The sequence below is a fragment of the Priceomyces carsonii genome (genome assembly GCF_900007245.1).
Source record: "Priceomyces carsonii strain CBS4050 genome assembly, scaffold: Debaryomyces_carsonii_scaffold_6, whole genome shotgun sequence".
In the NCBI taxonomy this organism is placed as follows: Eukaryota; Fungi; Ascomycota; class Pichiomycetes; order Serinales; family Debaryomycetaceae; genus Priceomyces; species Priceomyces carsonii.
In genome coordinates, this window is record NW_026946679.1 from 186,809 (window position 1) to 214,004 (window position 27,196).

At 37.1% G+C, this 27,196-nt stretch overlaps 16 protein-coding genes across 16 annotated transcripts, besides 1 other annotated feature; 5 read left to right on the forward strand and 11 right to left on the reverse strand.

The window, feature by feature from the left end:
• Positions 1–150: 150 nt before the first annotated feature.
• Positions 151–1,350, reverse strand: FAL1 (ATP-dependent RNA helicase; the record flags this gene model as incomplete). The annotated part of the gene is made up of 1 exon (XM_062955186.1): positions 151–1,350. The coding sequence occupies one exon, from the start codon at positions 1,348–1,350 to the stop codon at positions 151–153; it is 1,200 nt and encodes a 399-aa protein (XP_062811815.1).
• Positions 1,351–1,449: 99 nt separating this feature from the next.
• PRCAT00005137001 (putative uridine kinase) lies at positions 1,450–2,220 on the forward strand (the record flags this gene model as incomplete). The annotated part of the gene is made up of 1 exon (XM_062955188.1): positions 1,450–2,220. One exon carries the CDS (start codon positions 1,450–1,452, stop codon positions 2,218–2,220), a length of 771 nt encoding a protein of 256 aa, XP_062811816.1.
• Positions 2,221–2,259: 39 nt separating this feature from the next.
• Positions 2,260–6,585, reverse strand: PRCAT00005138001 (uncharacterized protein; the record flags this gene model as incomplete). Its single annotated transcript, XM_062955189.1, has 1 exon — positions 2,260–6,585. One exon carries the CDS (start codon positions 6,583–6,585, stop codon positions 2,260–2,262), a length of 4,326 nt encoding a protein of 1,441 aa, XP_062811817.1.
• Positions 6,586–7,553: 968 nt separating this feature from the next.
• Positions 7,554–8,855, forward strand: PRCAT00005139001 (putative aminopeptidase; the record flags this gene model as incomplete). The annotated part of the gene is made up of 1 exon (XM_062955190.1): positions 7,554–8,855. One exon carries the CDS (start codon positions 7,554–7,556, stop codon positions 8,853–8,855), a length of 1,302 nt encoding a protein of 433 aa, XP_062811818.1.
• Positions 8,856–8,935: 80 nt separating this feature from the next.
• On the reverse strand, positions 8,936–9,340 carry RIM1 (Rim1p; the record flags this gene model as incomplete). The annotated part of the gene is made up of 1 exon (XM_062955191.1): positions 8,936–9,340. One exon carries the CDS (start codon positions 9,338–9,340, stop codon positions 8,936–8,938), a length of 405 nt encoding a protein of 134 aa, XP_062811819.1.
• Positions 9,341–10,197: 857 nt separating this feature from the next.
• On the forward strand, positions 10,198–10,377 carry PRCAT00005141001 (uncharacterized protein; the record flags this gene model as incomplete). Its single annotated transcript, XM_062955192.1, has 1 exon — positions 10,198–10,377. The coding sequence occupies one exon, from the start codon at positions 10,198–10,200 to the stop codon at positions 10,375–10,377; it is 180 nt and encodes a 59-aa protein (XP_062811820.1).
• Positions 10,378–11,602: 1,225 nt separating this feature from the next.
• PRCAT00005142001 (aldo/keto reductase) lies at positions 11,603–12,628 on the forward strand (the record flags this gene model as incomplete). The annotated part of the gene is made up of 1 exon (XM_062955193.1): positions 11,603–12,628. The coding sequence occupies one exon, from the start codon at positions 11,603–11,605 to the stop codon at positions 12,626–12,628; it is 1,026 nt and encodes a 341-aa protein (XP_062811821.1).
• Positions 12,629–13,083: 455 nt separating this feature from the next.
• On the reverse strand, positions 13,084–13,191 carry PRCAT00005143001 (uncharacterized protein; the record flags this gene model as incomplete). The annotated part of the gene is made up of 1 exon (XM_062955194.1): positions 13,084–13,191. The coding sequence occupies one exon, from the start codon at positions 13,189–13,191 to the stop codon at positions 13,084–13,086; it is 108 nt and encodes a 35-aa protein (XP_062811822.1).
• Positions 13,192–13,439: 248 nt separating this feature from the next.
• On the reverse strand, positions 13,440–13,862 carry PRCAT00005144001 (mitochondrial 37S ribosomal protein uS13m; the record flags this gene model as incomplete). The annotated part of the gene is made up of 1 exon (XM_062955195.1): positions 13,440–13,862. The coding sequence occupies one exon, from the start codon at positions 13,860–13,862 to the stop codon at positions 13,440–13,442; it is 423 nt and encodes a 140-aa protein (XP_062811823.1).
• Positions 13,863–14,122: 260 nt separating this feature from the next.
• Positions 14,123–15,061, reverse strand: PRCAT00005145001 (uncharacterized protein; the record flags this gene model as incomplete). The annotated part of the gene is made up of 1 exon (XM_062955196.1): positions 14,123–15,061. The coding sequence occupies one exon, from the start codon at positions 15,059–15,061 to the stop codon at positions 14,123–14,125; it is 939 nt and encodes a 312-aa protein (XP_062811824.1).
• Positions 15,062–15,495: 434 nt separating this feature from the next.
• TPM2 (tropomyosin) lies at positions 15,496–15,873 on the reverse strand (the record flags this gene model as incomplete). Its single annotated transcript, XM_062955197.1, has 1 exon — positions 15,496–15,873. One exon carries the CDS (start codon positions 15,871–15,873, stop codon positions 15,496–15,498), a length of 378 nt encoding a protein of 125 aa, XP_062811825.1.
• Positions 15,874–16,129: 256 nt separating this feature from the next.
• Positions 16,130–16,189: a sequence feature (Short protein (PRCAT00005147001, CUM67451.1) was converted to a misc_feature.).
• A 538-nt stretch (positions 16,190–16,727) lies between these two features.
• Positions 16,728–18,716, forward strand: PRCAT00005148001 (uncharacterized protein; the record flags this gene model as incomplete). The annotated part of the gene is made up of 1 exon (XM_062955199.1): positions 16,728–18,716. One exon carries the CDS (start codon positions 16,728–16,730, stop codon positions 18,714–18,716), a length of 1,989 nt encoding a protein of 662 aa, XP_062811826.1.
• A 133-nt stretch (positions 18,717–18,849) lies between these two features.
• On the reverse strand, positions 18,850–20,238 carry PRCAT00005149001 (uncharacterized protein; the record flags this gene model as incomplete). The annotated part of the gene is made up of 1 exon (XM_062955200.1): positions 18,850–20,238. The coding sequence occupies one exon, from the start codon at positions 20,236–20,238 to the stop codon at positions 18,850–18,852; it is 1,389 nt and encodes a 462-aa protein (XP_062811827.1).
• Positions 20,239–20,468: 230 nt separating this feature from the next.
• Positions 20,469–23,207, reverse strand: PRCAT00005150001 (uncharacterized protein; the record flags this gene model as incomplete). The annotated part of the gene is made up of 1 exon (XM_062955201.1): positions 20,469–23,207. The coding sequence occupies one exon, from the start codon at positions 23,205–23,207 to the stop codon at positions 20,469–20,471; it is 2,739 nt and encodes a 912-aa protein (XP_062811828.1).
• A 295-nt stretch (positions 23,208–23,502) lies between these two features.
• On the reverse strand, positions 23,503–25,182 carry PRCAT00005151001 (uncharacterized protein; the record flags this gene model as incomplete). The annotated part of the gene is made up of 1 exon (XM_062955202.1): positions 23,503–25,182. The coding sequence occupies one exon, from the start codon at positions 25,180–25,182 to the stop codon at positions 23,503–23,505; it is 1,680 nt and encodes a 559-aa protein (XP_062811829.1).
• A 656-nt stretch (positions 25,183–25,838) lies between these two features.
• Positions 25,839–27,158, reverse strand: PRCAT00005152001 (uncharacterized protein; the record flags this gene model as incomplete). Its single annotated transcript, XM_062955203.1, has 1 exon — positions 25,839–27,158. The coding sequence occupies one exon, from the start codon at positions 27,156–27,158 to the stop codon at positions 25,839–25,841; it is 1,320 nt and encodes a 439-aa protein (XP_062811830.1).
• Between the last annotated feature and the right edge of the window lie 38 nt (positions 27,159–27,196).

Consider the following 27,196-nt stretch of genomic DNA (forward strand, 5'->3'; position numbering starts at 1 on the left):
ATCAATCAAAGGGTGTTGAAAAAAAATTAAGTAGAGATGCGATCACGTGCCAAACCTTGAAAGGTATGGCCAAGGCTAGCTCTAGTTTCTTGCAATAAAGATGTCCAACGTACAAGCAATATATAAGAAATAGTAGATGTATTTATTTCTCTACATAACATCATTAATATTAACCGGCATTTCTCTGATTTTAATCGAATAATGTCTTTCGATATCACGTAATAAACCAATATCCTCACTGGTAGCCAAATTTATAGCTACTCCCTTGCGGCCAAATCTCCCAGACCGACCTATTCTATGGATGTAATTTTCCATGTCATTCGGAATATCATAGTTTATAACAAGCGAAACTTGCTGTACGTCTATTCCTCTAGCCCAAACATCAGTTGAGATAAGTACCCTTGAACTTCCTGATCTGAAATCGCTCATCACATTATCTCTGTCATCCTGCTTCATATCTCCATGCATTGATGCCACAGTAAAGTTCTGTCTGCGCATTTGCTCAGCAAGCCAATCAACTTTTATCTTGGTGTTACAAAATATCACTGCCTGAGTAATCGTCAACGAGTCATACAAATCGCATAAGGTATCAAACTTCCAGTCTTCTTTCTCACACTGAATATAGTACTGCTTTATTCCCTCTAAAGATATATCATCCTGTTTCACCAATATCTTCACAGGTTTAGCCATAAACTTAGAGGTCATATCGAGAACATCTCTGGGAACGGTCGCACTGACCACAACTACTTGCACGGTCGATGGAAGCTGTCTGTATATGTCATAAATTTGCTCCTTAAAACCCTTGGATAGAAGTTCATCTGCTTCATCCAAAATCAACATCTTAATATTTCTGACATTTAGATGGCCTCTCTTGATTACATCCAAAGCACGGCCAGGTGTTGCACTTACAATATGTTGACCCTTTTGCAACTTTTTAATATCCTCTCCAACATGAGTTCCTCCCACACAAGCGTGTGTTTGAACATGCATGTAGTCTCCCAAATTCTTCACGACATTTTGAATCTGCACAGCTAACTCTCTCGTTGGTGATAATATTAATGCTTGACATTCCTTTGATTTAGTTTCTATAACTTGTAACATTCCGATCGAAAATGTTGCTGTTTTTCCTGTTCCAGACTGAGCTTGTGCTATAGTATCTCTTCCTGATATTATTTGCATTATTGCTCTTGATTGAATAGAAGAAGGTGCCTCGAATCCATATGCGTATATTCCTTTCAATAGCTCTGGCTTAAGTTTCATACTTTCAAAACTAGAATATACTTTCACTTTTTTTATAGAGCTTGCCACAAACTCTAACTCATTGTCTGCTTCTCTATCAAACTCGTCCATAATGTCTTTTGTAACTTAATAAGGCTACTTCTTGATAAGAATGAAAATTTACTATTTTGCGATGCGATATGAAAAAAGATTAAATTTTATTGATGAAAGATGGAGATATCGAGCCCACAGATGTCTGATACACAAAATAGGTCTGTAATAGTGCTCATTGGAGGTGGGCATGCTTCTGGAAAGGCTACCACTGTCAGTTTGCTCGTGAAAGAGTTACATTCTACGATACCATCTGACATGATTGAGGTAATAACAATAAATCTCTCTGATTATGAAGAGGCTATTGACGGTAATGATAATAGCTCCAAAAAGCTGGAACATTCAGCGATATCTTATGGAGATTCCAATAGGTTTTCTCAATTTCGTCCTTCTAGGTTTCGATTTGATAAATTGAGAGAAGAGTTACTGAGTCACGGAGAAACACCGGGCGACCAAAAGCAAAAGATATACTTAATATACGGTCTTTATGCACTATACGATAAGGCCCTTCGAAGTATGTCCCAATTGAAGGTATTCATTTCTAGCGATCCGGATACGAGATTGGTTCGGTGGATTAGGCGAGATGTAGTCAATGGCACTCAAAGCTTGGAAAGTGTGATAAATGGATATTTGCAAGGGGCTAGAATAGAGATGAGAAATTTCATATTCCCTACTAAAGAATTTGCTGATGTCATAATGCCCAATGGAGCAGAGACTAATGCAGTTCGCTTAATTGTAGACGGAATGATCCAATTTTTGGCAAGTAGGGCCGATCCTGAAGGTATGTATATCCCGAGTACTACTGGAAATTACTTACGCCCTGGTAACGATGGCTTTTTCGGTAAGGATATTTTTGATTCTCAAAAGGAATCATTCTACGAGTTGAGCTAAAAGATGCATTATATATTTTCTAATAACTGATGGGACCAATCAAATCAAGATACCATTATCTTTAACAAATTGGTTAATCGGATCATCATTAACTGAATAATCTTGCATTCTTCTGATCTTTTCGCTCGGAATAAGTTCTCTCAATTTGCTATCAGAATTGTACCAACGTTGAATCAAATAGACCATTTCGCTAGATTTCAAATTGTGATTGAATCCTGGATATACTTCAGATGTATTTTGTTCAATTAAGGACTTCATAACGTAATATAACTTATCATAAGTAACGCCAGACTTAATGAACATGTCAACAATTGCACCTTTGGGAGGCTCTTGAGTGATAGGATCCTCTTCGATAGCTTCTTGGATGTATTTGCTTACTAAACCCATTAATTCGTCGACTGGGAAGACTAGATCGTTCGATGATAACTTTGCACCAATAGATGTAAGAGCGTTACTTACTTTAATGTAGAAAGGTTCATCTCTCGACTTATGAATCAAAAACTCGTGAAATAATCTCTCGAAAAAGAGCTCCCATCTTTTCAAAATATCATCGGTATTTTTATAATCAGCCGTTTTGAAGATGACTAAACACAAATCATAATAGCCCAAGGGATCTGCATAGGAATTGAAAAGTTCGCTTATTCCTAAGATTTTGAAATTTAAGGATGATACTGCTATCTCTTTATTGTCTTTACTGATCCGTTTGTCAACTTTGATAGCAGATAATATATCAAGCTGTACACTTGCTACTTCTAAAAATTCTTGAATTATTGATGACAACTGTATCATTTTCTGTCTCAAGTTTGGAGGACATACACAATTGCAGAATCCATTAGCTCTAGATAAATATTCGATTCTCTTGTTCAAATCTAACTTGAATTCAGAGATTGAAAGTGAATATAGGATATTTGCAGATGCATAATAGTTTTCCCTTTTGGCATGGTATAACCACAAAATATCACTCATTGCGAGGTCGTTTTCTGCTTTTTCTTCTAAAAAGGGTAAAATGTAGGGAGTGTCGATTTCTATTAGCCTCTCGCTTACACCTTGATTAATGAACCACTGATAAAATTCGTAATGAAAAGACTTGTCCTTGGAAGCAAAGCAAGTATCGTAGGTCGAGTCTCTTATTTCTATAAACTCATTGATCATCAATTGATCATTTGATTCTGTAATTTGGATGGCCTTGATATCAACCTTGGTCAAGGTTTTAAAAATCAACTCATAGAGTTCAATTTTCTTTTTGTTATTTTCAACGTTCTTTGCATTGTTAGATCCATTCGATATCGCAAGCGCAGTCACATATGTGTCAAATTGGTTTCCGCTCGAGGCATTGTTAGGATTTGAGATTGCTCCAAGCTTTGACGAAAGTTTTAACAATAACTGAACAGCTCCCGTATAAAATTCAAGATCCAACATTATATTCACTGAGTTTTCAATATTTTCTAACGTCAATGATTCATAAGCCTCTTCAAATAAATGAACAGCATTATTAAGACACTTAATTTTTAGTTCGTTATCCCTTAAACCGATACTCTTCGCTTTAGTCAAATTTTCAATGGCTTTAAATATGAAAACGTCATCTGTCGAGCAGAATGAGCCACAACGACCTTGAAGAGAAGCAGCTATTAAGTCAATGGAACCTCCTTTTAAAATGTTCTTGTTAATTATCGAGGATAACAAATCTTTAACTAAATCCTTGACATCTCTTGTTGGTAACAAGAGATCTTTAAAACTTAGGGTTAATAAGTTTAATTGGTTGGTTAGCGACAAAAAGCTGATGATATCGTTGAAATTCGTTTGATTGATTTCAGTCTCTTCTATCAAAACCATGAGGAAAGAGAGCCCTTCCTTTATAGAATTGAGAGACTTCAAAATTGAAGTAAATGCAATATGCTCGGCTCTCAAGCTGACCTCATTTTCAAATTTACTCGGGTCAGTACTATAGTTTGGCGCATTTAGTCCGAGTATATTGTTCCCATTTTCAACAAAAAAGTCAAGTAAAACAATAACTGAACCAATGAAAAATTCAACCTGTTTTTTATTGATATTTATACCTTTTATTAGCAAATTGTCATCTTTCACGGAGGACCTCTCAAGTTGACCAGTTGGAGTTATCTTTATATGTGGCAACGGAACAAATACTTTTCTATTCCAGTAGTCTCTGAACAAACGTGATATCAATAAACAGGTACCATAAAATCTGTCACTCAAAACGACTTGATCATCAGCTAATTGAGGTTCAATTGGCTTCCCAATGCTCACTAATTGTTGGTGGTGAGGTAAAGCAGCAGGAGCCGACGCGGTATTTTGCTGTGCGTTTTCTAAAAATCTCGGGTTGCTACCGCACGTAGAGAACAACATTTGGGCCCTTCTTTTCATTAAATCATTGGAGCTGCGATGACCATATGAGCAGGATAGATATAGCAAAGTTGAGCAGGTTTCCTCATAACCATTTTCTTCAATAAAATTTTCGATTGATTCCTCATGCAATGGTTTTAATATCTGATCTGACGTCCTAAATTGATATATAAGCATACCAAAGTTTGTTAGCACCGCAAATTTTAACGGTGCTTTGGTATACTGACTCGCCATAATGTTAGCATAACCATTTGGGGTATTTGTTGCGTTCATTGACGGTGATAATTGAACAATATCGTGAATATATGTAGGGCATGTGTCGTCTGAAGGCCCAATCTTAATGAATTCAGCATCCTCAACTAATTTGTTATTCTTCTTAAGAAACCCGTAATTGGTTGTGCAGACGAAAAGCTTATCCGATTTCTTCGTTCTTTTGACGCATAAAAATATACCTGGACTAATAATTTTACTAAACTTGGTATTCTTCAATAGCTGTGACTTCTGTTGATTAGCTACCAACTGAGCCATGTATTGCTTTGTTTTGGTAAAAGAATCTAACTCTGGATTGACTTTTGGAAGGTCTCTAGACGGTGGAAACTTAATCGTGGCAACTGAAAGCTTAACTTTCGATGCATGCAGCGAGCTTGTCATGAAAGAAAACGAAGATGGAGTACCAAGCTTAAGTAAGATACGATATCCGTAATTCGTTATAGCTATTAATTGAATATTCGCAGATTCTGAAGGTGAAATGACTTGAATGTTCATTATTCTAAATTTCAGAAAAGCCTTAAAATTCTGTGAATCGACAAACATGGCTGAAACGCTTCTGAATATTTCTGCAGGTGTAATCTGACTATGCTGAGTGAACTGTTCCTGATTCTTTTGTAGCAGATAAGCTCTTATAACTGATTTATTAGATAAAGCATACAATACATCCCGCTCAGGATCAACAGCTAGTTGGTGTACAGTCTCGGGGATATTACTTGCAATAGAGTTCTTATCTCCACCATTGTCTGAAAAATTGAATAAGTCGAGCCCCGGGAGCTTATTGAGTGGTAAAACGCTTTGAAGACCTCCTTTTGTTAAGCAGGTTTTCTCGCATCTGTTTTTGCTGAACGTAGATTTATTTGAATAGTCTAATCTCCATATATCAGTTCCACCACCTTCTCCACTAAAATAAATGTCCTTTGTCTTTTGATTTATAGCAAAGTTATTTATTGTTAGACCTTGGGTGGAAACTGATAATTCAGGATTAAATATTTCCAAGTTATTCAAATTTTTATTGTATTTTACGATGAAAATGTACACATCCAAAGGGGTCGAAACAAGTAAAAGATAATTGACTTCTTTTACGAATACACCTGCTTTTGGCTCAACTAACTTGACAGCCAATATTGAGTGCCTAATTTGATCGATAGTTAAAAATTGAGTGCTACTGTTGAAGGATGACTGAGGAACTTTGTAATTCCAAAGAACCAATTTGTTGTCCACTGCTATCCAAGCTCTATCGATTTCTGGAAACAATCCGATTTTTGTCACAGATTCAGTTGTATTATGCTCATCAAAAAATTTATCAGGTAAATTTAACTGTTCAATTTTTTCAAACCTGGAGAACTCTCCTAAACCCTTTTCGTAATAAAAATAGTAGTTATCCAAGCCCGTTCCCGATTTATTAATGTTCTCATCTGAATATAAATCTGATGGAGTGAGAGCGTCAATTCTAGTCAAGTTAGTGATATACTTAAACCCCAATTCCAAAGGAGGTAAATTAGTGAAATTTGGCACATTAATCTTATAGTTGACTTCTTTTGCGGAGTCAAATGATAGGGGGTGTAAGAACCTTTGGGATAAATTACTTCTTGTGGCATTAGCTGAAGCTTTCTTTTCTTCTTGAAATTGTAGAGAATCCAAACCAGGGTCCTCAAGTTTTAATGACGGAGAAATCAATTTCGTTCCCTCATTTGAGTTACCACTGTTAGGACCTCGCGTTGATTTAATGGACATTCTCTGGCTCTGAGGTGATGAGACAACGATTTCCTGAAGACTAGTGTGTGATAACAACAAGTACTCTGTCTAGCGTTGTTTATGAAAATTCGAATGTTCGTATGTTGTACACGACTTTCTATATTTCTTGCAAATTTGACTTAAATAGGCTTCGTCCGAGATACAAAATCCTATGAAAGAGTAATATATGGACGAGGGGCCACAGAAGTAGTCATGGCACAAGCAGGCTGCGAAATTGACGATAACATTCTTCTCTTACATGCGCAACTTCATGCTCAGTAATCATTTCAGCGCTCACGTTACCATGGCGTGTCTATAGAGTTCAGAACTAGCTGTCTGAAGGTATGAACTAAGTCTTAGATAAAATATCTCGTATCTCGCTGAATTGTAAGCTATTTTTGGGTATCAAATAAAAACTTGAGAGGCTTTAACTGGCCACTTTTTACTCTCCAAGGCTATTCTTTTGGTTATTGGAAGTCCGTATCCCGCAGAACGCTCACAGACTACGATTAGAAAAAATAAACTGATAGAAATTAGGGCTTTTGAGCAAGACTTTTGAGTTGTTTATGAAAAAAGGTTCCTCATGCGATATCAAGTTGTTTAAATTCACCTATTTTCTATATTAAGTTAATGTACCACTTGAATGAAATTTTGTAATTGTTGCGAAAAGTTTGATAAATTAGAAACAAAGTTTACAATACCTAAATTCAATCCAAGATATCTTCTATATGGCTTGCAGTGTCTCACACTGTAGTCAATTACGATGAGTTAATGCCTCCAAGACTATTAAGCATTTAAACAAAAAATAAGATGAAACTTTAAACTTCTAACTAACATGGTCATTTCCACAGTCCTTAATTGGAAAAGGACTATTGATCTTCTCACCCTGATGATGCTTCATCCTGAAACCATTGTATTTACCTAATATTGACTAAAACTAATATCCTTTCTTTTTTGGGTTACTAGATATGCTTATCCATAGACGACTTTCAGGAGAGAGCGCACATCGAAAAATTGAGTTGCCTCCTGATACAATTTATCTATACCTTATAGCTATGCGAATTTTATTATACTCATCGTTCTTTATTTGTCTTGCGGCTTCCTTACCCTTCTTTAAGGGGTTAGAGGAGTCTAATGAGAAAAAGTTAATCAAATTAGGACCCCAAGAATATAAAATAATCAATGAAAATGATAAGCTTTCCTTGAAAAGAAGAAATGTCAATTTTATTGATGTAACTAATCACATTCCTATAGAAGATGCTATTGAACAGGGGATAGTTCAAAACCCAAAAACTCCATTTCTTACTCGAATTTTCTCCTTTGGGTCAAAGCAAGTGTCATTTTTAGAGAAGAAAATTCCAGTTTATAACTATCCAACTGCAGTTGATAATTTCGAAGAAGTAACGAAGATTTTCAAACGAATTGACACGGATAGAATGTTCAATAACTTGAGCAAATTTACATCTTTTTATACTAGATACTATAAATCAAAAACTGGACTTGAAAGTGCCGATTGGCTTTATGAAACCTTATCGACTATAATTCAACCTCTAGACAACAATGCAAAAATCACAAAATTCCATCACAATGGTTGGGATCAATACTCAATTATTGTATCCATCATTGGTAAGCTGACTGACAAAGTCATAGCTGGTGCTCATCAAGATTCAGCAAATCTAATATTTCCTAACCTTATGAAGGCACCCGGTGCAGATGATGATGGTTCTGGCACGGTCACTCTATTAGAATCACTAAGGCTTATAGTTGAAGAGTATGTTGCTGGTCGCTTTGTTCCCAAAAATACTTTAGAGTTTCACTTTTACTCTGCCGAAGAAGGCGGATTATTAGGTTCGCTAGATGTATTCACAAGTTACTCTGCCAATAATGAAGTTGTACTTGGAATGTTACAACAAGATATGACAGGGTATACTGCTTCCACAGTTGATGCTGGTATCGAGCCCCATGTTGGATTAATTACTGATTATACTACTGTTAATTTGAATAATTTTTTGAAATTGATTATTGATAGTTATCTTTCAATTACATATCATGAAACATCTTGTGGGTATGCATGTTCTGATCATTCATCAGCTCTTGAAAATGGGTATCCTTCAGGATTTGTAATTGAAAGTGAATTCAAGTATGTTAGTAAGTATATCCATTCTGCTATGGATACTATCGACAGGCTTGATTGGAACCACATACGGGAACATGTCAAACTCACCACGGCGTATGCTTACGAATTAGGCTTAGCCACAAACTTACATTAAGTATTCTTAATCAAATATAAAAATATACGTAAATATATTGAACAAAATTTTTGTAACAGATATCATTCCGCAAACAGTAATTAAGCATCTACTGTTTCTTCAGCGTTCTCATCTTTTTTAGCAAACCTTACAACATCAAAGCTAGTTTGTTTCAAGCTCGTCAATGTGTGTTTAGAGTCTGTATTTTCATCAACCACGACTCTTTGCCTGGCGTCACATTCAACAAATAATTGAACTCCTGGTTTCAAAAACTTTTCAAAACTGGCAACATGGCGTTCATTAAATACGGAAATATTATACCAATCAGTGGTAGTACCGGTCTCCTCATTTGGAGCATACTTGTTAACTGCCAATGAGTAGTTAATAAATTTTATACCGTCCCTTGTTTCACGATAAGAAACGTTGCCTACTGTGCCTAACAATTGCATCTTTGCGAAGGAGGCTCTAAGAGAGCTGGATGAAAATGATCGAATACTTCTCAACATTTTCAGAATACTTGATTAATTTTTAAAAGTTCAACTAGTTATACTTAGCTTTATATTATAATGTTTATGTTAATTAATGGCGTGTATCGATACTTCCCTTATACGCGATGTCAATTGACCCCCCCACGACTTAATGAATCCACCTTCTTTTAATAGAGCATTGACATTGGCACCTTGCAAAAGTGAAATCTACTCGTGATCGCAGTAGAGCGTGAAGTATATTCATTTCTCGTTAATAGTCTTGAAGCTGGCCAAGACAAATGCTTTGAGAAGAAGGAAAAGCCAATTTAATTTATAATTGTTTATAAGTTACAAAAAAAAGCCATTTGTAAGGCTCATAGAGAGTTCTAATAGTTGTTTTAAATGGTTTCTAATGTACCTAGATGAATCCTATTAATGCTTGAATATTTTAAGCTTATGTATAGTGAGCTACTATCATGCCTAGTAGAATTGGCAAAATACAGAGATGCGAAAAAAGACATATACGACGCGAGCTTTCTGGAGACATTTGTCAGACATAAGGAGATAACGTACCTTCTCCCGTGAAAGACATTTGTCAGATATAAGTCTTCTCCGAAATGACCACCATTCTTCCGGGCAAGAAAGATCCAGCATAAATTGATTTGATTTATCGGGAAGACGAACGGGAACTTAACGAGTATTGTAACAAAACTGGAGTTGGCTTAATACCATGGTCATCGAATGCGAGAGGTTTACTTGCCCTTCCTTTCAAATCGGAGAAGACTCAAGAAAAGTTGAAAAATAATATAATTACTACAATTTTGGGACTCGATATTGAACAAGACAAAGTAATCATTAACAGAGTTGAGGAATTAAGCAAGAAGCTCGGGTGTGAAATGGTTGAAGTCTCCTCCGCCTGGTTACGTACTAAGGGAGCACATCCAATAATTGGTGTTACTCTGGTGGAGGCAATTGATCCTATTGTAAAGATGGCAAATATCAAGCTTACTGAGGAACAAGTTAAATACCTCGAGGAGCCCTACCGCCCCAAACCTCCAGCTTTCGTGATACGATAGAGTGTAAATAGCCATTATTTTGAAATTTTATGTACTCTTGATTTTTGTTATTGCAACTAAAGTTTTATGAACGTATCCATATGATAACAGCACCATTCTTTGTTAATTTACGATGATACAACCTCTTGTAAATCAGATGACCTTAAGAATTTAGTAGTAAACGATCAAGAATTGTTTCTCTTATAAGCCCTTCGGCAGACCATAGCACTAGCTTCATGAAGCATAATATAGTCTTTTGAGTACTTCCACAATCTTCTCGAACAAAAAGCAATGGGAGCTCAAATGACCTGAATACATTTGAAGAAGACTCCAATATGAGCAAGACCAATTTTTAATTGTTCCTCGTTTTTATAATTAATTAACATGAAGTCATCGATAACGTTTGGTTATCTTTCTCCTTCCCAAATCCGTCAGATGAAACTTGAGATAATTGGCCAAGACGAAAGTCTTTTCGAAACTTATTGCCATATACCATTTTAGTGCTTCTCCTCTCATGTTTCTTGCAGGTACTGATTTTCTGTCTTTCAGGCACTTTAAAGCGTTCGATTATTCTATAGATTTTATTTATGAGTTATTCAATTACATTATAATCTCTGTTTCCTTTGTAAGGAGCTATTTTTAAGCTCCTGCTTTGCCTTCCAGAAAATTGCGACTTAAAGCATTTAAGGACTTTAAGGATATTGTCTCGGTACTTGAATGGCTCATGGCTTATTCTGATTCTTTAATCTAGACGATGATGCCATTTGTGTGGTTTATAGAGAGTTATTTTAAAGGGCTGCTATCATACTTAGATGGTTCTATTGAACACTTGACTACTCTAAGATTAAGTATAGCGTGCTACTACTTAGAATCCCTAGTGAAATTGGCAAAAATAAAGAGATGCGGAATAGCTCATATACGATGCGAGCTTCCATGGGAGACATTTGTCAGATATAATTTGGGCCGCCCTTCATATATTATCACCAGCAACTAATGAGTTAAGCTTTTGCTGCAAATAGCATGTACTCTCAATTCTAACAAGACATAAACGACATTTCTCTGGAGACATTTATCAGACATAATTCTATTACTCCGATAACTACCTTATTTCCGTGAAAGTACTTGTCAGATACAATTCTTCTCCGAAAAGTCCGGAAGAATAATCCAGTATAAATTGACTAGCATCACCACCTTGATGACAATGAATACGTTTGATAACTACGAATCACTGTTATAATAATTAATCATGGTTCTCAATAACTCTACTCTCAGTCAACTTGGAAAATCTGGTCTTAGGATCAACCATGCAGTTGTCGGCACTATGCTCTTAACAGTGGATGTTAAGGATGGTGTCGGCTGGGGAGAAGTAGGAGAGACCGAATCGCTCAAAATATTGAAGAAATGCTATGACGAGGGTTTGCGTACTTTTGATACTGCTGATGCTTATACTAATGGCGGCGGCGAAAGAATAATTGGCAAATTCTTGAAGCATTATAATATCCCGAGAGAGGATGTGGTTATTATGACTAAATGCTACTTCTCGGCGGTCGATTTTAAGGGAGGAGACCCGGATGTCTTAGACTTTAATCATAGAGGTTTATCTAGAAGACATATTCTTGACGCTGTTAAGGGTTCGGTAGAAAGATTAGGAACTCACATCGACTTGCTTCAGATCCACAGATTAGACGAAGATGTTCCTAAGGAAGAGATAATGCGTGCTTTAAATGATGTTGTTGAAAGTGGGCAGGCCAGGTATCTTGGTTCATCATCAATGAAAGTGTATCAATTCATCGAGTTGCAACACACAGCAGAGATACACGGGTGGCATAAATTTATTTCGATGCAGAGCTTGTACAATTTGCTTTATCGGGAAGACGAACGGGAACTTAACGAGTATTGTAACAAAACTGGAGTTGGTTTAATACCATGGTCACCAAATGCGAGAGGTTTACTTGCCCTTCCTTTCAACTCGGAGAAGACTCAAGAAAAGTTGAAAAATAATATAATTACTACAATTTTGGGACTCGATATTGAACAAGACAAAGTAATCATTAACAGAGTTGAGGAATTAAGCAAGAAGCTCGGGTGTGAAATGGTTGAAGTCTCCTCCGCCTGGTTACGTGCTAAGGGAGCACACCCAATAATAGGTGTCACTCTGGAGGACGCGGTTGATTCTATTGTAAAGATGGCAAATATCAAGCTTACTGATGAACAAGTTAAATACCTCGAGGAGCCCTACCGCGCAAAACCTTCAGCTTTCTTGGTACGCTAGAGTATAAATAGCCACTATTTTGAAGTTTTATGTACTCTTGATAGTGCGACTAAAGTTTAATAAACGTATCCGTATGATAACAGCACCATTCCGTGTTAATTTACGATGATACCACCTCTTGTAAATCAGATGACCTTAAGAATTTAGTAGTAAACGATCAAGAATTGTTTCTCTTATAAGCCCTTCGGCAGACCATAGCACTAGCTTCATGAAGCATAATATAGTCTTTTGAGTACTTCCACAATCTTCTCGAACACGACGATACCATTCGCGTGGTTTATAGAGAGTTCTTTTAAAGGGTTAACATCGTACTTATGTGTCCTATTGAATAATTGACTACTCTAAGCTTATGTATAGTGTGCTACTACTTAGAATCCCTAGTAGAATGTGATCTTCTACTATTGGGAGTATCTCGCGCTTATATACTTTTCCAACACTCTTTACATCGTGTGTACTTATAAGACAGATACTTTACATAATCCACAAACGGTCCCTTGGCCTAGTTGGTTAAGGCGTGGTGCTAATAACACCAAGATCAGCAGTTCGATCCTGCTAGGGACCATTTTATTTTGGGGCGTGTGGCGTAGTTGGTAGCGCGTTCGCTTAGCATGCGAAAGGTCTCCGGTTCGACTCCGGACTCGTCCAAAATTTTTTCTTTGTTCATTTAGGTAAGGTCGATTAACCTGTTAGCTCTTAATAGCTATCAGAACACGGAAAGTACTTAGTCTTTTCAATACATTATGTTATTTACATGATTTAACTGAGATATAAAGATTACCTTTGGATCCTGTTCTGTCTTCCTTGTAGACACTTAAAGATACCGGTCTAATTTATTTAGTCTCTTTGCAGTAGATGAGTTGTTTCTAGTTCTCTGTCCACGCACAGGTAATCCCGCCGCGTGTCTTGAACCAGCGTATGATCCTATCGAACGTTTCAATTTAATATCATCCAAAATTTTCTGCTTCAAATGTCCCTCAATTAATAGATCAGAGAGCTCCTTATTTATTGCCATTACTTGTTGCTCTGACAACTGATTCATTCTCATTTGAGGGTAAATACCCACCTTAGCACAAATTTTTTCAGCTGTTTCATATCCTACTCCAAAAATCTTTTTCGCTAATCCAATCTTTAACAAAGTTAGTATCAGAAATAATTGAAAACGTAGGTGGTTAAGCTCACTTACCCTCACAAGAGCATTATGTTTGATAGCTTTACCAAATATATGTACACCCATAGCTCCCTACTCGTTAATACTTAAACCGCATTTAAATTCAATTTTTTATGTTTCAATTTTTCGATTTGAGAACTGAACACAAAACCATTACCAATGGTTGCACTCTCTATTTTCTATCATTAAAGAAAGAAGAATATTGAAATTCATATGACGTATTATATTTAAGGACATTGCAAAAGAGAAGCTTGAGCAAAAAAATTATTAATTAAGCTAACTTACATTGAGATATACTGGGTGAGCCTGCCCACAGTGAGAGGGTATCATGATAAACCGTTTTGGTCAATGTCTAATCGGAGAATAAGCAACGATCGTAGAAGTCCAATCATTGTTATAAAGCTCGCTATTCCTACAGGAACAACAGCAAATACAGCAATATTGTAAAAGTCAAAAAACCTTGCTCTTCTTTTTCCTTTTAAGTCCAAGTTTGAAGTGACAAAATTTTGAACTATATATGTTAGTGTTAGACAGCAGCTTATTAGGATCCATATATGTAATCCATACTTATAGCCATCTGCAGAGAAGGTCGCTAAAAGATACTGCTCTGTCGAAACGATAATTGCAGACATTGATAGCATTCGTACAATTGCAGCCGTGGTCAGATATTCAACTATCCATCTTATCATCAAACCGTCAAGTACAGAGTAAGACAAGTATGCTGAAACAATGCACCATAGGCCAGTTAAAAAGTGCTCTGATGCTCTCGCTGAAGTCACGGAGTGTAATATTTGAGTTCTAGTTGTTGCATCTGGTGCGAACACCCTTTTCCAGGATTGTAGTAGACCAATGAAACAAGGTATCAAAGAGAGATCACGAGAACACGCCAATGCAAAGTGCTGCCTTGCATTCAAGGATTTCAAACCTATTTGCTTCAAAGACCTCTTGATCTCGGCCTTTCTTGTGTGTGCCATAGAGGTTGGAACAGACATCGAGAGAACACCTTCACTAAGTCTGTTTACTCCTGTAGCTATAGAGCTATTTGCTGATATATTAGTTGAAGCAGGTAATGAAGTGCTTGCCTCTTGCTCCCTTTGCTGTTGTTCATGCAACCATTGCGATGTCTCATATGAAGGTATTGTATCATATACATCATTAGGACCCGACAAACCTCTTGAGCTATCTCTCTCCCGATAAACCACCAGTGGATTCTGGGAGTTGTCTATAGATGTCACTGTCAGCTCTTCGCCACTTCTTTCATTCATTGTTCCTTTTTCCCTTTTTTAAAACTGTGCCAGATTAAGCAAGGCATGAAATGTACTCCAAGTGCAATTCGCCTCTCCTGCTTATCACTTAACAACACAAAGCTTCAGAATATGGGCTACTTTCAGCCTTGTTGTATCAATGACACGCCGCAAAATAATATATCTAAGATGATGAAGACAATTATTTTACTAATCGAACTCAAAAGCCTCGGCTTCTACACTTAAATTTTTTTTTTTTTTTACAGTTATCGTTTAAAGAACCAATCTTAATTGAATTGGATATAAGTATAAGAAGTATTTATTAATAGAAAGATAACAACTAAAGAGTATATGTTTTTGTTTTTTTTTTTTTCATAAAAAAAAAGATCTCATAAATGCTTGAAATAGCATCAAAGCATCCGGAACATATACTGAATGACAACGATATGCTAATCTCAAATAGCTTCCAATTGTTGACTGATCTCCTCTAATTCAGCCTTGGCAGCAGCGTATTTCTCAGATAAGTCTTCGTATTTCTTCTCGAATTCTTCCTTCTCAGATTCCAAAGAAGCGACTTTTCTTTCTAACTGTTCTGCTTTAATATCGGTTTCTCTTAACTTCTCAGTAGTCTCCTTCAAATTTTTGTCAGCTTCTTCTAAGTCCTCTTCCAAAACTTGATTCTTCTTCGTGTAATTTTCGTTAGATGTCTTCAACGAGTGCGACTCTTCAGCAGTCTGTTTAATTTCTTCAAGGTCAGTCTCCAATTTCTCTACTTGCTCTTCCAATACTTGGTTCTTTCTAGTCAAAGACTGGATTTGGTGATCCTTATCCATATTCTCTTGTTCCAATTCCTTGATCCGATCTCCCAAATCATCAGACTTTTCTTGCCACTTTTCGGCGTCTAACTTCAAATTATTGATTTTCTAAGAGCTAGTTAGTCATGCTCACGCATCAGCGTATCGATGGACTGTTTGTCTGGCCGCTAAGCTCAAATCCTATTAGAACAACGCGGCTTCTATTAAAAGTACTTTTGACCTCTCGTATCTCATATCAGCCAATAACACGTTGCAATATCAAATGCCAGATCCATCAATCAATCGATAAGATAACATCTTTATTAAAAATACTTACTTCCTTAAGTTTGTCCATTGTTAAATCTACTACAGAATGAGCTCCAATTGATGATTTATTAGAATTTACACTGAATATCTTTTCGAAGGAAAAAAAAGTGTGATTTGTCCCTCGCCTAACTTATAGATCGCAGTTAACTTTCGCGTTGAGCTCGTCAATAAAAAAACAACTCCATTCTAGGCCAGGCAACGGTACAGATTTGTCTTGAGAACGAAACAGTGACGACGCCACTAGAAATGTAGTTTTATTGTTCCTGATAAAGCCCAAATATTGTATTTAACAACAAAAGACGGATTATGGGAAAATTGATCTCCTCAGAAACAAACCGAGCCGCATATTCCTGATCTGGAAATACTTAAGCAACCAGCCATCTTTAACAGCTACTCAACGGTCGAAAAGAAGAAAGGAGGTACTTTAAATGGCTAGCATAATGTCAAAAGAGGAAATTGACACTGAGGCAGTAGTATTAGTAGAATCCTTTCTATCAAGCTCATTTATAAGAAGAGTAGAACCCTTTTCAAAAGAAAAGGTAGACGTGAGCTACTATTGAGGCACAATGACAGAGGTATTAGAATCGCCTTCACTGGGGTCCTTTTATAGTGCTTTGGAGCATGCCTTTCGCTCTAAATCATCTTTGGGAAGTTCGACTAATAGGTTTTATGAACCTAAAAAGTACCAACCAAGACATCGGGATCCAACAAATCCATTTAATATAATTTATGGAGCACCCTACTCAGCACATCAAGATATCAATAAGCTACCTGCCGAGCCACCTACGACCAAATTTGGAAACAAGACACATACAGATGAAGATAATAGGCGCTCACAATACCCAGCACGAGCAAATATACTCGATCAAGGAACGAATGTAAAGACTACGGGGTCTATTATATCAAGATCTGCTTCAGTTAGGAATAGAAACCACATAAAAGAACGAAACCACATGGTCAAGAAACAAGACTTAATCAGTGATCAAAATGATGAACTGGGAAAGTCTAGAAAGCCAAAAAAGGCTTTAAAGTTTAGCTTCCCTGTAAAGAGAAAGACGTCGTTGAAAAGAAGACCGAAATATAGACCATTGGATCTGATAAATTCAAAATTTAATACAATTGAAGATCTACAATCCTTTTGGGCCCATAATGAAGTTGAATATTTACAAAGAGAAATGCTTCCCAAATACGTTCAGTTATTCGAATATGCCAGACTTATGAATATCCAGCCAGTCCTTAAAAACATGAAGGCTAGGATTCAGTTTCTTAATAGAGTTGACTTCGAAGTCTTTCCACATCATGTCAGCTCCAAAATTATCACACATCCCCATGATGAAACTTTGAAAGAAAATAATACCCAGAGCTATCCTCGAAATCAACGAAGTAGCAAATCTTTTAGTTTAGTTGAGGCTGCATTCGCGAGATACAAGGATACTGTCTTCAATAGAAAAGCTAACGTGGCACCTAAGTTTAATGAAGTTTATGATGACAGTTCAGATCAAGGATTATTAACATCAGCAGAGATGGAAAATGTCAATAGGAGACTCTTGTGGGAAGTTTTACTCAGAAGAACCATAGCAGCCAAGATTCAGTATAGACTATCTCATAACAGCTTCAATTTATCTCACGAAAGGTCACACCCGAAAATCAATCTGAAATCATATTCCCCTAAGACAAGACCTTCAGATTTTGAGAAATTTAATCCAGAGTATAACCGTGAGACATCACTCGATACTACTGATATAATGCAACACAACGCTTCTTTGATATCAGGTATGCTTCCATCACCTCAGCTTAGCGACCCTTCTGACATTTTTGGCAGCCTTCTTCATAGAGATGAAAGTTTAGTGGGTCGCAATTACAGTAATAATACTAGAGACAAGAGCCAGAGTCCCACCTCGTCATCAGTTTACTCCTCTCCACAATCAGGTAGGGCCTCAACAAAGGAGGGAGTCAAGGCGTCTCCTGAACTGTTATTCATTAACAATTTCAACAAAACTTACTTTGCTCAATATGGAAAGAGTGATAACTTTGGTGATGGAAAGTTAGTTAGCTCAAGTTCCTATAGAATCAAACCAATCAACAGATCAGTTGGGACATTATCAAGTTCTGAAATATCGTCAGACTCCCTTACTCATAGTATGCCCTTCGAAAGGGTACAAGAAAAAATACCGAGTCCATCTTCACCACCGAAACATCTTACAGATAAACTGCATGATGAAAAATTAGACAAAAACACCTCTTATACCGAGGACGCATTGGTGGCGTATAGTAATTGGAATGAATCTGACGTGACTACAAGTCAAAGTCATGGCTTCAAAAGAGATCCTGGAGATGCTCACAGAACAACAAACATGAATATTGGATCTTCACGTAATCTTCTTCCGAAAAGTAGCGAAAAGCTCATGAATACTTTAAGGAAATCGGATAATGGCTATCAAGTTGTAAAACCAACGATGCCTGTTCATCCCCATACAAACGATAGTGTGGAGATAATCTCTTTGAAAGGATCTATATCCGAGGCCACATCTTCGACTAATTCAGCAACAACTTAGATTTATACTCTTTTAGAACAACTTAAATTGAGTGTTTATCATTCAGCATTTATAAAATATATAAAACCTATATCCAGGCTTCATTAATGTACATATATTAATTACAAGTCGTGACTTTTCATTTGCAACATTATCAAGAATTATATGTCATTGGTATCATGAATTCTCTTATTCTTTTAACAACCTCGTCATCTGTGAGATCCAAAACATCGGAATCACTGCTTGAGTAGTAGCTGTTATCTAAAACATTTAGCATGAATAATGGAATCTTTCCATCTCTGACTCCTTCACATACCGACAAGACTTCAGAGACACTTAGATGACCGGATTCTTGGTAAGATAACAATTTATTAAACCATTTTCGATCTTTAATATAGAGTGGAGTCGAATCTCGTCCATTTGAAACTGGAGGGGAATTTATTGCAGCAATAGCTGCTGAAGCAAGAACATTTTCAAAATCAGTGGATTCTATGTTCCGTGATCTCTTTAAAACTGGATCAACTGAGTCATCTTCATGCAGAACACTTGAACCATTAGGTATAGCCATTCCTTGCGCAAACGAAATAGTAACATCCGGTACGTCACTTGAATGGACACGCTTTTTAGGCTTCGATGCGGAGTTTGGAGATGAACTTTTGAGCAGCTTTACTGGTATCAATGGTTTAAAATACCCTTTTCTTGAGTCTCGAAAGTCGAATTTTGGAATTTCTGCATAAATATCACCTAAATCCTCTGCAAACTTACTATCCATCTTTATTAGTAATGGAAGTACCTCGTTATGGTACACTGAAATATACCTCAAGTTATCGCTCAAGAAAAAGTCGCTTGCTATTAAATTCCCCTTGTTAAATGATGATAAAGAGGGCAAAGACAAAGAATCGCCATACAACAAAGACTTCACTTGTCGTTCATCGAGAATTAGCGAGTTTCTACTTTCATCAATTACCTGAAATCTTCCAACATCTGGGTTCCATCTATAAGAGTATCCTGTTTGAGAAGAGTTATTTTTTTGATGTAGCACTAATACATACCAAATTTTGTACCTATGATGATTCACATTGATAAGATGTTGCTGACATGAGTATTTGGTGTAAGTGGAGTACACAGTCTCAGGGTTCGCTGCTCTTAATTTTCCAGTAACATAGGCCCAAGCCTTCTTCGTCATCTCTGGTTCCACACCCTTTGGAAAACTATGCACAATATCTGATAGTAGACTTATCAAGTACTGATCCATCTTAGGTGACCATCGTTTGTATTTAGAGTCTCTTGACTTCAAGTCGTATTCCGTTAACTCAATCCCGTCCTCATTACCGTTTTCATGACTAGAACTTTCTCCTATATGCTGTCGCTGGCCATGTGAATGTTGTCGCAAGTGTTCCAGGAACCTGTCTCCATCTGCTTCTGCTGCTGCCGTTGACTCAGTCGCAATCCGCAACGCCTCCACAGCCAGATGAGAGGATTGCAGGGATTGACCTCGAGCCAAATCTTCTAAAGACGACCTCTTGATCTCAGATGATGACATATCAGTCTACTGTCGACGCTTTAATCAATGCTGTGTCTAAATTGTAATACCGCTAATGTTACTGATATGCCTATAAATAAGGAAAACTGTAAAAACTTTATTTATATACATCAATTTCTTTACAGTTTTGTGTAACTTGGAATCACAGTTAAAAAAAAAATTTACTATCTAAGGTTATGGGTTTGGAAGAGAATTATTGGAGTCTTAATGCTAAGGGTACTTAGATGATGCTAATCTTTTCTGTGGTCTTTATTGGATATTTCAGACCCACTTAAAGAATTAGCAGAAAAGTAATCTCTTTTGTCGTGAAGCGGTTGTGTTCTCAACTGCCTGGAGCCAACAGGTGAGAGTTCTCTAGATTTTTTGAGCAAAGTATACAGCTCTTGTCTTTCTTGTGCCCTAGTGAAAAGCTCAAGCATCTCATAGTTGCGCTTTCTTTTCAAAAATGGCTGACTACTTAAGGTAGCAGATGGTGTAGAAGGGCCCGATGATACGTTATTGGGCATTGGCAGTGAAGCAGTACCTGCAATTCCAGAAACACCACTTCCGGTAGAGGAAGCATTGATACTATGTATATAAGACACAGAAGACAATCTCTCTTTCAAAGATACAAATGTTGATGACTGGGGAAGGATCATTAGCAAGCCATAAAGAGTCTTGTAGAGATATGGGTTCCTCTCTGGTTCAAGAAGTTGTAGGCGTAATTTCAAGAAGATTGGAGACTCCAATAGCTGCACAAGTATATCGAGTTGTGTCAAGAGCTGGAAATCGACCTCAAGCTCTGATAAATTTTTTATTATCAAGTAAGCAAGTTCATAATTCGAGGTGAGAAGACACAACGATAGGGCACTGGGAGCATTGTTGCTCCAGCTTTGAAATAATGATGCGAATAATGACCAGTCTTCAATCTTATGCGAGTCAAGGTTTTTTAATTTCTTCCTCAAGCCTGCTAATTCTTGAGCCGTCAATAATATAGTGTTTAGGGTAACTAGCATTGAGTTCAAGAACTTCAAATCCTCGATTCCTTTCAAAACCTCCGAAAACTCTCGATATATCTTCTCGGAGCTGAGTGTCACACAAAGCTTCCTAATGATAAATTCGACTTTACCGCCTGACAAACTTGAAGGTTCAGGCTTATCTACCAATTCACTTTGAAATAAGTGTACTAGTCTGCCCATAAAATTTTTGAAAAATACCTCATTACTTTCAGATATCTTCGATAAGAGCTTTAACACACGCAATATTACATCGTTGCTGGCGTCAATCGATGACCGTAATAGTGTGGTAAAGTCTAAAGCCTCGTCGCTTTCACCTTTGAAAAATTGTTCAGGATACTTTGAGTACAAAAATATAAACCAATCCAATGCGGTGATTTTTGATAATTCATCTGTAGATTCCAAGCACTCTTGCATAAGAACCTGAAGGGTCTGTCCCAAGTGAAATTCAAGAAACTCATCATAAACTTCCTTAGTGAGCCCCTTTACCAAGTTTGGCGTTACTTCTTCATCATCTTCCAGCTTTAATCCACTTTCATTCAAATTGACCAAGAATTGTTGTAGCGATAAGTTTAATTTGAGGAGTTGACTTCTCAATTCATTGTCTTTATGTTTGTCAGCCAGTGCAACACTTTCTGTTAAAATGGAGATACAATCAGGTAAATACTTAACAAAGCTTGTGGGTGATATATCTAGCATTTCTTGAAGCCACCTTAAAGCTATTAACTGAATCTCCAAATGAACATCGTGATCCTCACCACTCAAATCAATAATCTTGTTGTCTCCCTTTCCTTCTTTTACTCTTAGGAAAGACAATAAAATGCTTATAATTGTCGGATAATCAACGTAGATATTCTGACCATTCTCGATCTCTTCACCATTTCTATATCCGTCATCATGGTAAGATTGACTTTCTTTGGCATCAATATCCTTTCTCTTTATAATAGTAGTTGAGCTGGATTTCACGGAGCTTCCATCGTCAGCATCTTTATTATTTAGCTTTAAACCCTCAACATTTGCTTCTATTGTAGAATCCCCATTTGGAGCTTGCTCTAATTTTAGCTTACTCCGTTCTTCAATTAATTGCTTCCTCTTCAGATCGAACTTGACCCGGCAAATTGATTTTATCTCTTTAAGTAAGACATTTAAAAGATTTTTAGTCTCAGTTCTTACGTCAGAAGGAGCATTATTCATCAAGAATCGAATCAACTGTTCTAAAAAGTTAGGGAGAAAAGTAATAAGTTCTAGTGCTGGTATATCATCAAACAATTCTATCCAACTAATCAAAAACTTTTTAGCAAATGGATCTATAGTATACATCCTTTCCAACAAAGTCGGGATGAACTTTGGCAAAGAAAATGCCTTTTGAGCATCCTGAGGATTGTTAACTTGGATCCCAACACCTTCTTGGTTTATAAAATGTCCTGATATATCACTGGGGGAAGCTTCTTGTTGAAGAATTGAGACATAATTAGTAGATTTTGCACTCACGATGTCTTTGATTAGTCTATCTAAGATATCAGCAGCATTTTTGACAGACGACTCAGTGTCAGTTACTAAAATACACAAAATATCGAACACTTCATTGAAATATAGTAATATTTCACCCCTAGCTATCTTTGCAATGTTATATAATGATTCACAAGCGTAGTATCTAACTCTCGCATCCGTGTCCCTAAACGTAGCAAATATTGGCTTAACAATTTCTTCAAGAAAATAAGCAATAGCAAAAGAACCTAAGGCAACAGAGACACTACCTAACGCTGTTATGGCTCCCATCTTGCCTGTATTCGTACCTCCATTCGTTAATATAGTCAATTCATTAATAATCTTATAGATTGTTCTGCTATCATTTCTCGCTAAGGCTGCCTTCGTTAAATTCTCGATATGAAATGCTGTTGCCTTTCTCTTTTCATAGATGTGATTTGATAAATCCTTTATTACAGAAGGATCCAATACATTTGAATCATCCATTTTAGCCTTTCAACTAGCACCTATCTCAAAGTAGTCTTCTGTGGACGTATCTATTGATTAAATCTAGAATATGTATACAGGAATCTCAATCTCTGAGTTGCGAGTCAATTTTGAACATGCTAAAAGGGACTTATTCTTCGCAGCCAATACAAAACAATTCGATATTAATTTAACAAAATAATACAATTAGTTTCCATCATGCGCCCACTTGAGAGCACCAAGAACTCATATTTAAAGAAATCTGAAAAATAAAAATTTGAGTAAATAAATAAATAAAATGAATCGTAATAGTCTATTAACACTCAATGCCTGATTGATGGAACTTCATATCGTCCACCCCGCGTCTCCTTTTCTTTCTCTTAGAGGTATTTCGATTTTTCCAAGCTACATCATCTGGAGAAACTTCTTGGATGCTATCGTCAGAATCGTTTACATCTGGGTCATGATCGGGAACCATTTCGTAATCAGACCCATATTCATTTCCCGATACACTTCCCTCCTCCGGATAATACCGAGAAGAAGAAGAAGAAGGTGACGTGGATGTAATGCTATCGGATCCACCTCCCATACCTGAAATGTTAGATAAATGCCCTTTGATACAGTTTTTTGAAGGACTTGGTGCTTTGCTCGACGGTAGAATAGATTGTAATGCTAATAAATCTGTTACACCATGTGAGAAGTCTGAAATTTTAGGCAACCTGACGTTAAATTTAATGAATAAGTTGCCCTTTTTGTAATTCGACAAATCAAAAGTGCGGTGATCCATGTTTGATATTTCATCAAGGTTCTCATAAAAGACTCCATCTGAATAATTGATGGGCATTCCTAGATTTTTCACTATTTTTGGCTCACCGGAGCTTATCGTACCAACGACTTCACCTTGTTGAATGGAATTATCAATGGATTCGTTTAGCTGTTTGTTGCCGTGAACATTCACAAATATTTCGAGGTCTTGCCCTTCCTTCAAAAAATCCTTCAATACAATTTTACCCCCTAATAATGCAATCTTCAATTCTACCTCATGCTCCATATATAGATCATTATACTTTCTTGTCAAAAATGGATGCTGGATTTCTTGTAGGTGAATCACAACATCACCTGGGATGACATCTCTACCCTCATCAGCTTGCTTCTTTAATATGATTTTATCTCCGTCTTTTGAACCCGGATATATGAATGTTTTAATAATTTTATTTTCCTTGACGTAACCCATTCGATTGCAATTCATGCAAACATCCCTAGGGAAAATATAAATACCAGTCCCGCCACAGTCATCACAGGAGGTCAATTCCTGGAACCTTGACATATTGTTGAACATAGTCACAATTACACGTCCTCTACCTTTACAGGTGCTGCACAGCTTTGCATTTGAACCCCCAGTTCCAGAGCAGAGGCGACACATACTATTCTTGGGTAACTGAAATACAACTTTCTTGCCGTAGTACATGTCACTTAAAGTCACTTTACAACTGTGATGTATATCACGGCCCCTGACAGTTTTTCGACCTGAGCTATCAGCCGGTCTCACTTGTCGCCTCATGTTGCCACCTCCAGTCGACATGTTTGAATGCATATCGAAGGGAAACAGATTGAATGATTCAAACACGTTATCATTGCCAAACATAGAATTCATGTCAGAAAACATCTGAGAGAATACACTACTTGAACCGCCAAAAGGAAAGCCTCCCATTGGGCCATTTGGCCGTCCTCTACTCCTCAGCACCGTCTCTTCTTCTGGAACATTGCCATTCAACCCTGCTTCACCATATCTGTCGTAAACCTTACGTGTCCTAGAATCTTTTAAGATTTCATACGCTCTAGTTATTTCTTTAAATCGTTCTGTCAATGTCTCATCATGGTTTGTCTTGTCTGGGTGGAATTTCAATGCCAACTTTTTATACGCTTTCGAAATTTCCTCTGTTGAGGCATTAGTCAGAATGGTAAGAACATCATATAACTGCGTTTCTACTGCCATGTTGCTTTGATCTCTCTGTTGCGTATCTCAATCTTTTGATATTGATTGGCTCTCGCCTAAGCTAAGAATTAAGATTCACCTCCTCGTATACGACTTAGTAAATACCTTTCTTTATCTTTTTAGGAATGAAAACTTTTATTAATCAACAAGAATCGTTCCTTATCAACTATAGATAGTCCTTCTTGCTAACTCACGCGACGCCTATCTACTATAACTTTTTGATGTTTTCAGTGATAACGACCGCTTTTTTCCTCTAGTTACTCTTCAAAAACCTCTTACTTCAGTTTTAGCAAAAATTACTTAGTTTGCTTAGGCTTTACTAATAAAAATAGGGTTCTAAGTTATATTCATTATTATCTGTTTGTCCCGCTTTAACGTGCTATTTTGCGACAGCTTGAGAATTTCGATAAACTTCCATGCTTACATAATTTTAGTATCTATGAAGTCATCACATATTAATGATCTCTAAACGGAGTATATCCGGAGTAACGTGAACACATAATAATGACTATGTAATATTGAGACAAGTAGGCTCTACCAGAGAAGACTAGGAAATAGTGGTGATTGTACATTAGAGTGACTAATCAACCATTATCAAAAACCACACAACGAAAACGAATGCAAATATATATATATATATTTAAAAGTAGGTTCCATTACATAGGACCCAAAAGCTCGTCTCTGTAATGGCGTTGGAAGTTTATCCTCGCTGGCTTTGATTTTCTCTCATATATATTGCGTGCAACTTGGATCTGCTTTTGAGTCTGCGCCTGTTGTTTGATTACTTCACGCAGAGTCAATCCAGGCGCAAAGCGTCTATCGGCAACTGCAACTGTTCTTTGGGACTCTGAATTTTCTCTAGGAAGAGCAACATTTTGACGGTAGTATCGAACCATAGATCTGTGACCTATTCGAGACCCTGTAGGCAAGGTCAATTCTACGCCAGTCGGGTCCACATGCACTAGGGAGTAATTATCATTAGATATGGGATCTCTTATTGAGTCCGCCAGTGTTGGCAGATCGGGTAAAACATTAACTATTACCTCTTCTCCTTGATCCTCGAAAGAAACATGCTTCCGACTGTGGATTGGTAGATGTGTCAAAGATGTATGAGAATCAAAGTTGTAGAATTGTGCAATCGCAAGTTTTTCTTCCTTAGTCTCATAAGGAAGCTTGCAATGACCTTTTGAGCACATATGTTGCCTTATACTGATCAAACTCTTCCCTTGAAAGTTACAAACAAGGCATTCGTTGTAAATAGTAATTATCTCACTTATGTAGGTTAGTAGTCCATCTAAGTCCGAAAGATATGATCTTTTAGGTATGTATAGACCATGACTGCTGAACATGTGTCTAGCGTTCTCTTCCGCATTATGATTATTCCGCCCACAAATGAAACAATGTGATATTGGCATTATATCCACGTTCTCGAGACTCTCAGTCTCAGACATATCTTCCTCCCATGATTCAGTCTCTGAATCAAGCTCATACATGCCATCCAAGTCCGTGAAATCAGATTCCGTATAATTGAGCTCAGATCCTGTCTCAGCATTTGAGAACGTTTCTGCCATCGAGTCTCCTAACGAGAACTCAGAAAGATGAGACGTTACAGAGTAAGGGCTTTCGGTTCTTGACTCACGAACAGAGGCCTCAAAAGTCCTCCCTCTTCTTGTCCGTTCTTCAAGTTTCTTGGTAAACAGTGTCCGTTTTCCCCCTCTCTTAGTATCGATAACAAATCCAAACTCATCAACTTCTGGCTGCTCTTCAGCTCGCCTTTGAGAATCTAATATCTTCTCCGCAAATACATCAGAGCTGATTGAAGGAAGCTGGGCCACCTTTCTCTTTAAATTATACCTGTGCCAATCTGTCTTCATATGTTGCCTTTGAAGATCAGCTGCGGCAAACTTTATTCCACAGGTGTGGCACGTAAATGTTGACGTAGCCGGCTTGGAGCTATCAACAATAAAGGAGTTCATATTCTTTTTGCCAATCTTTAATTCACTGTAGTCGTTCT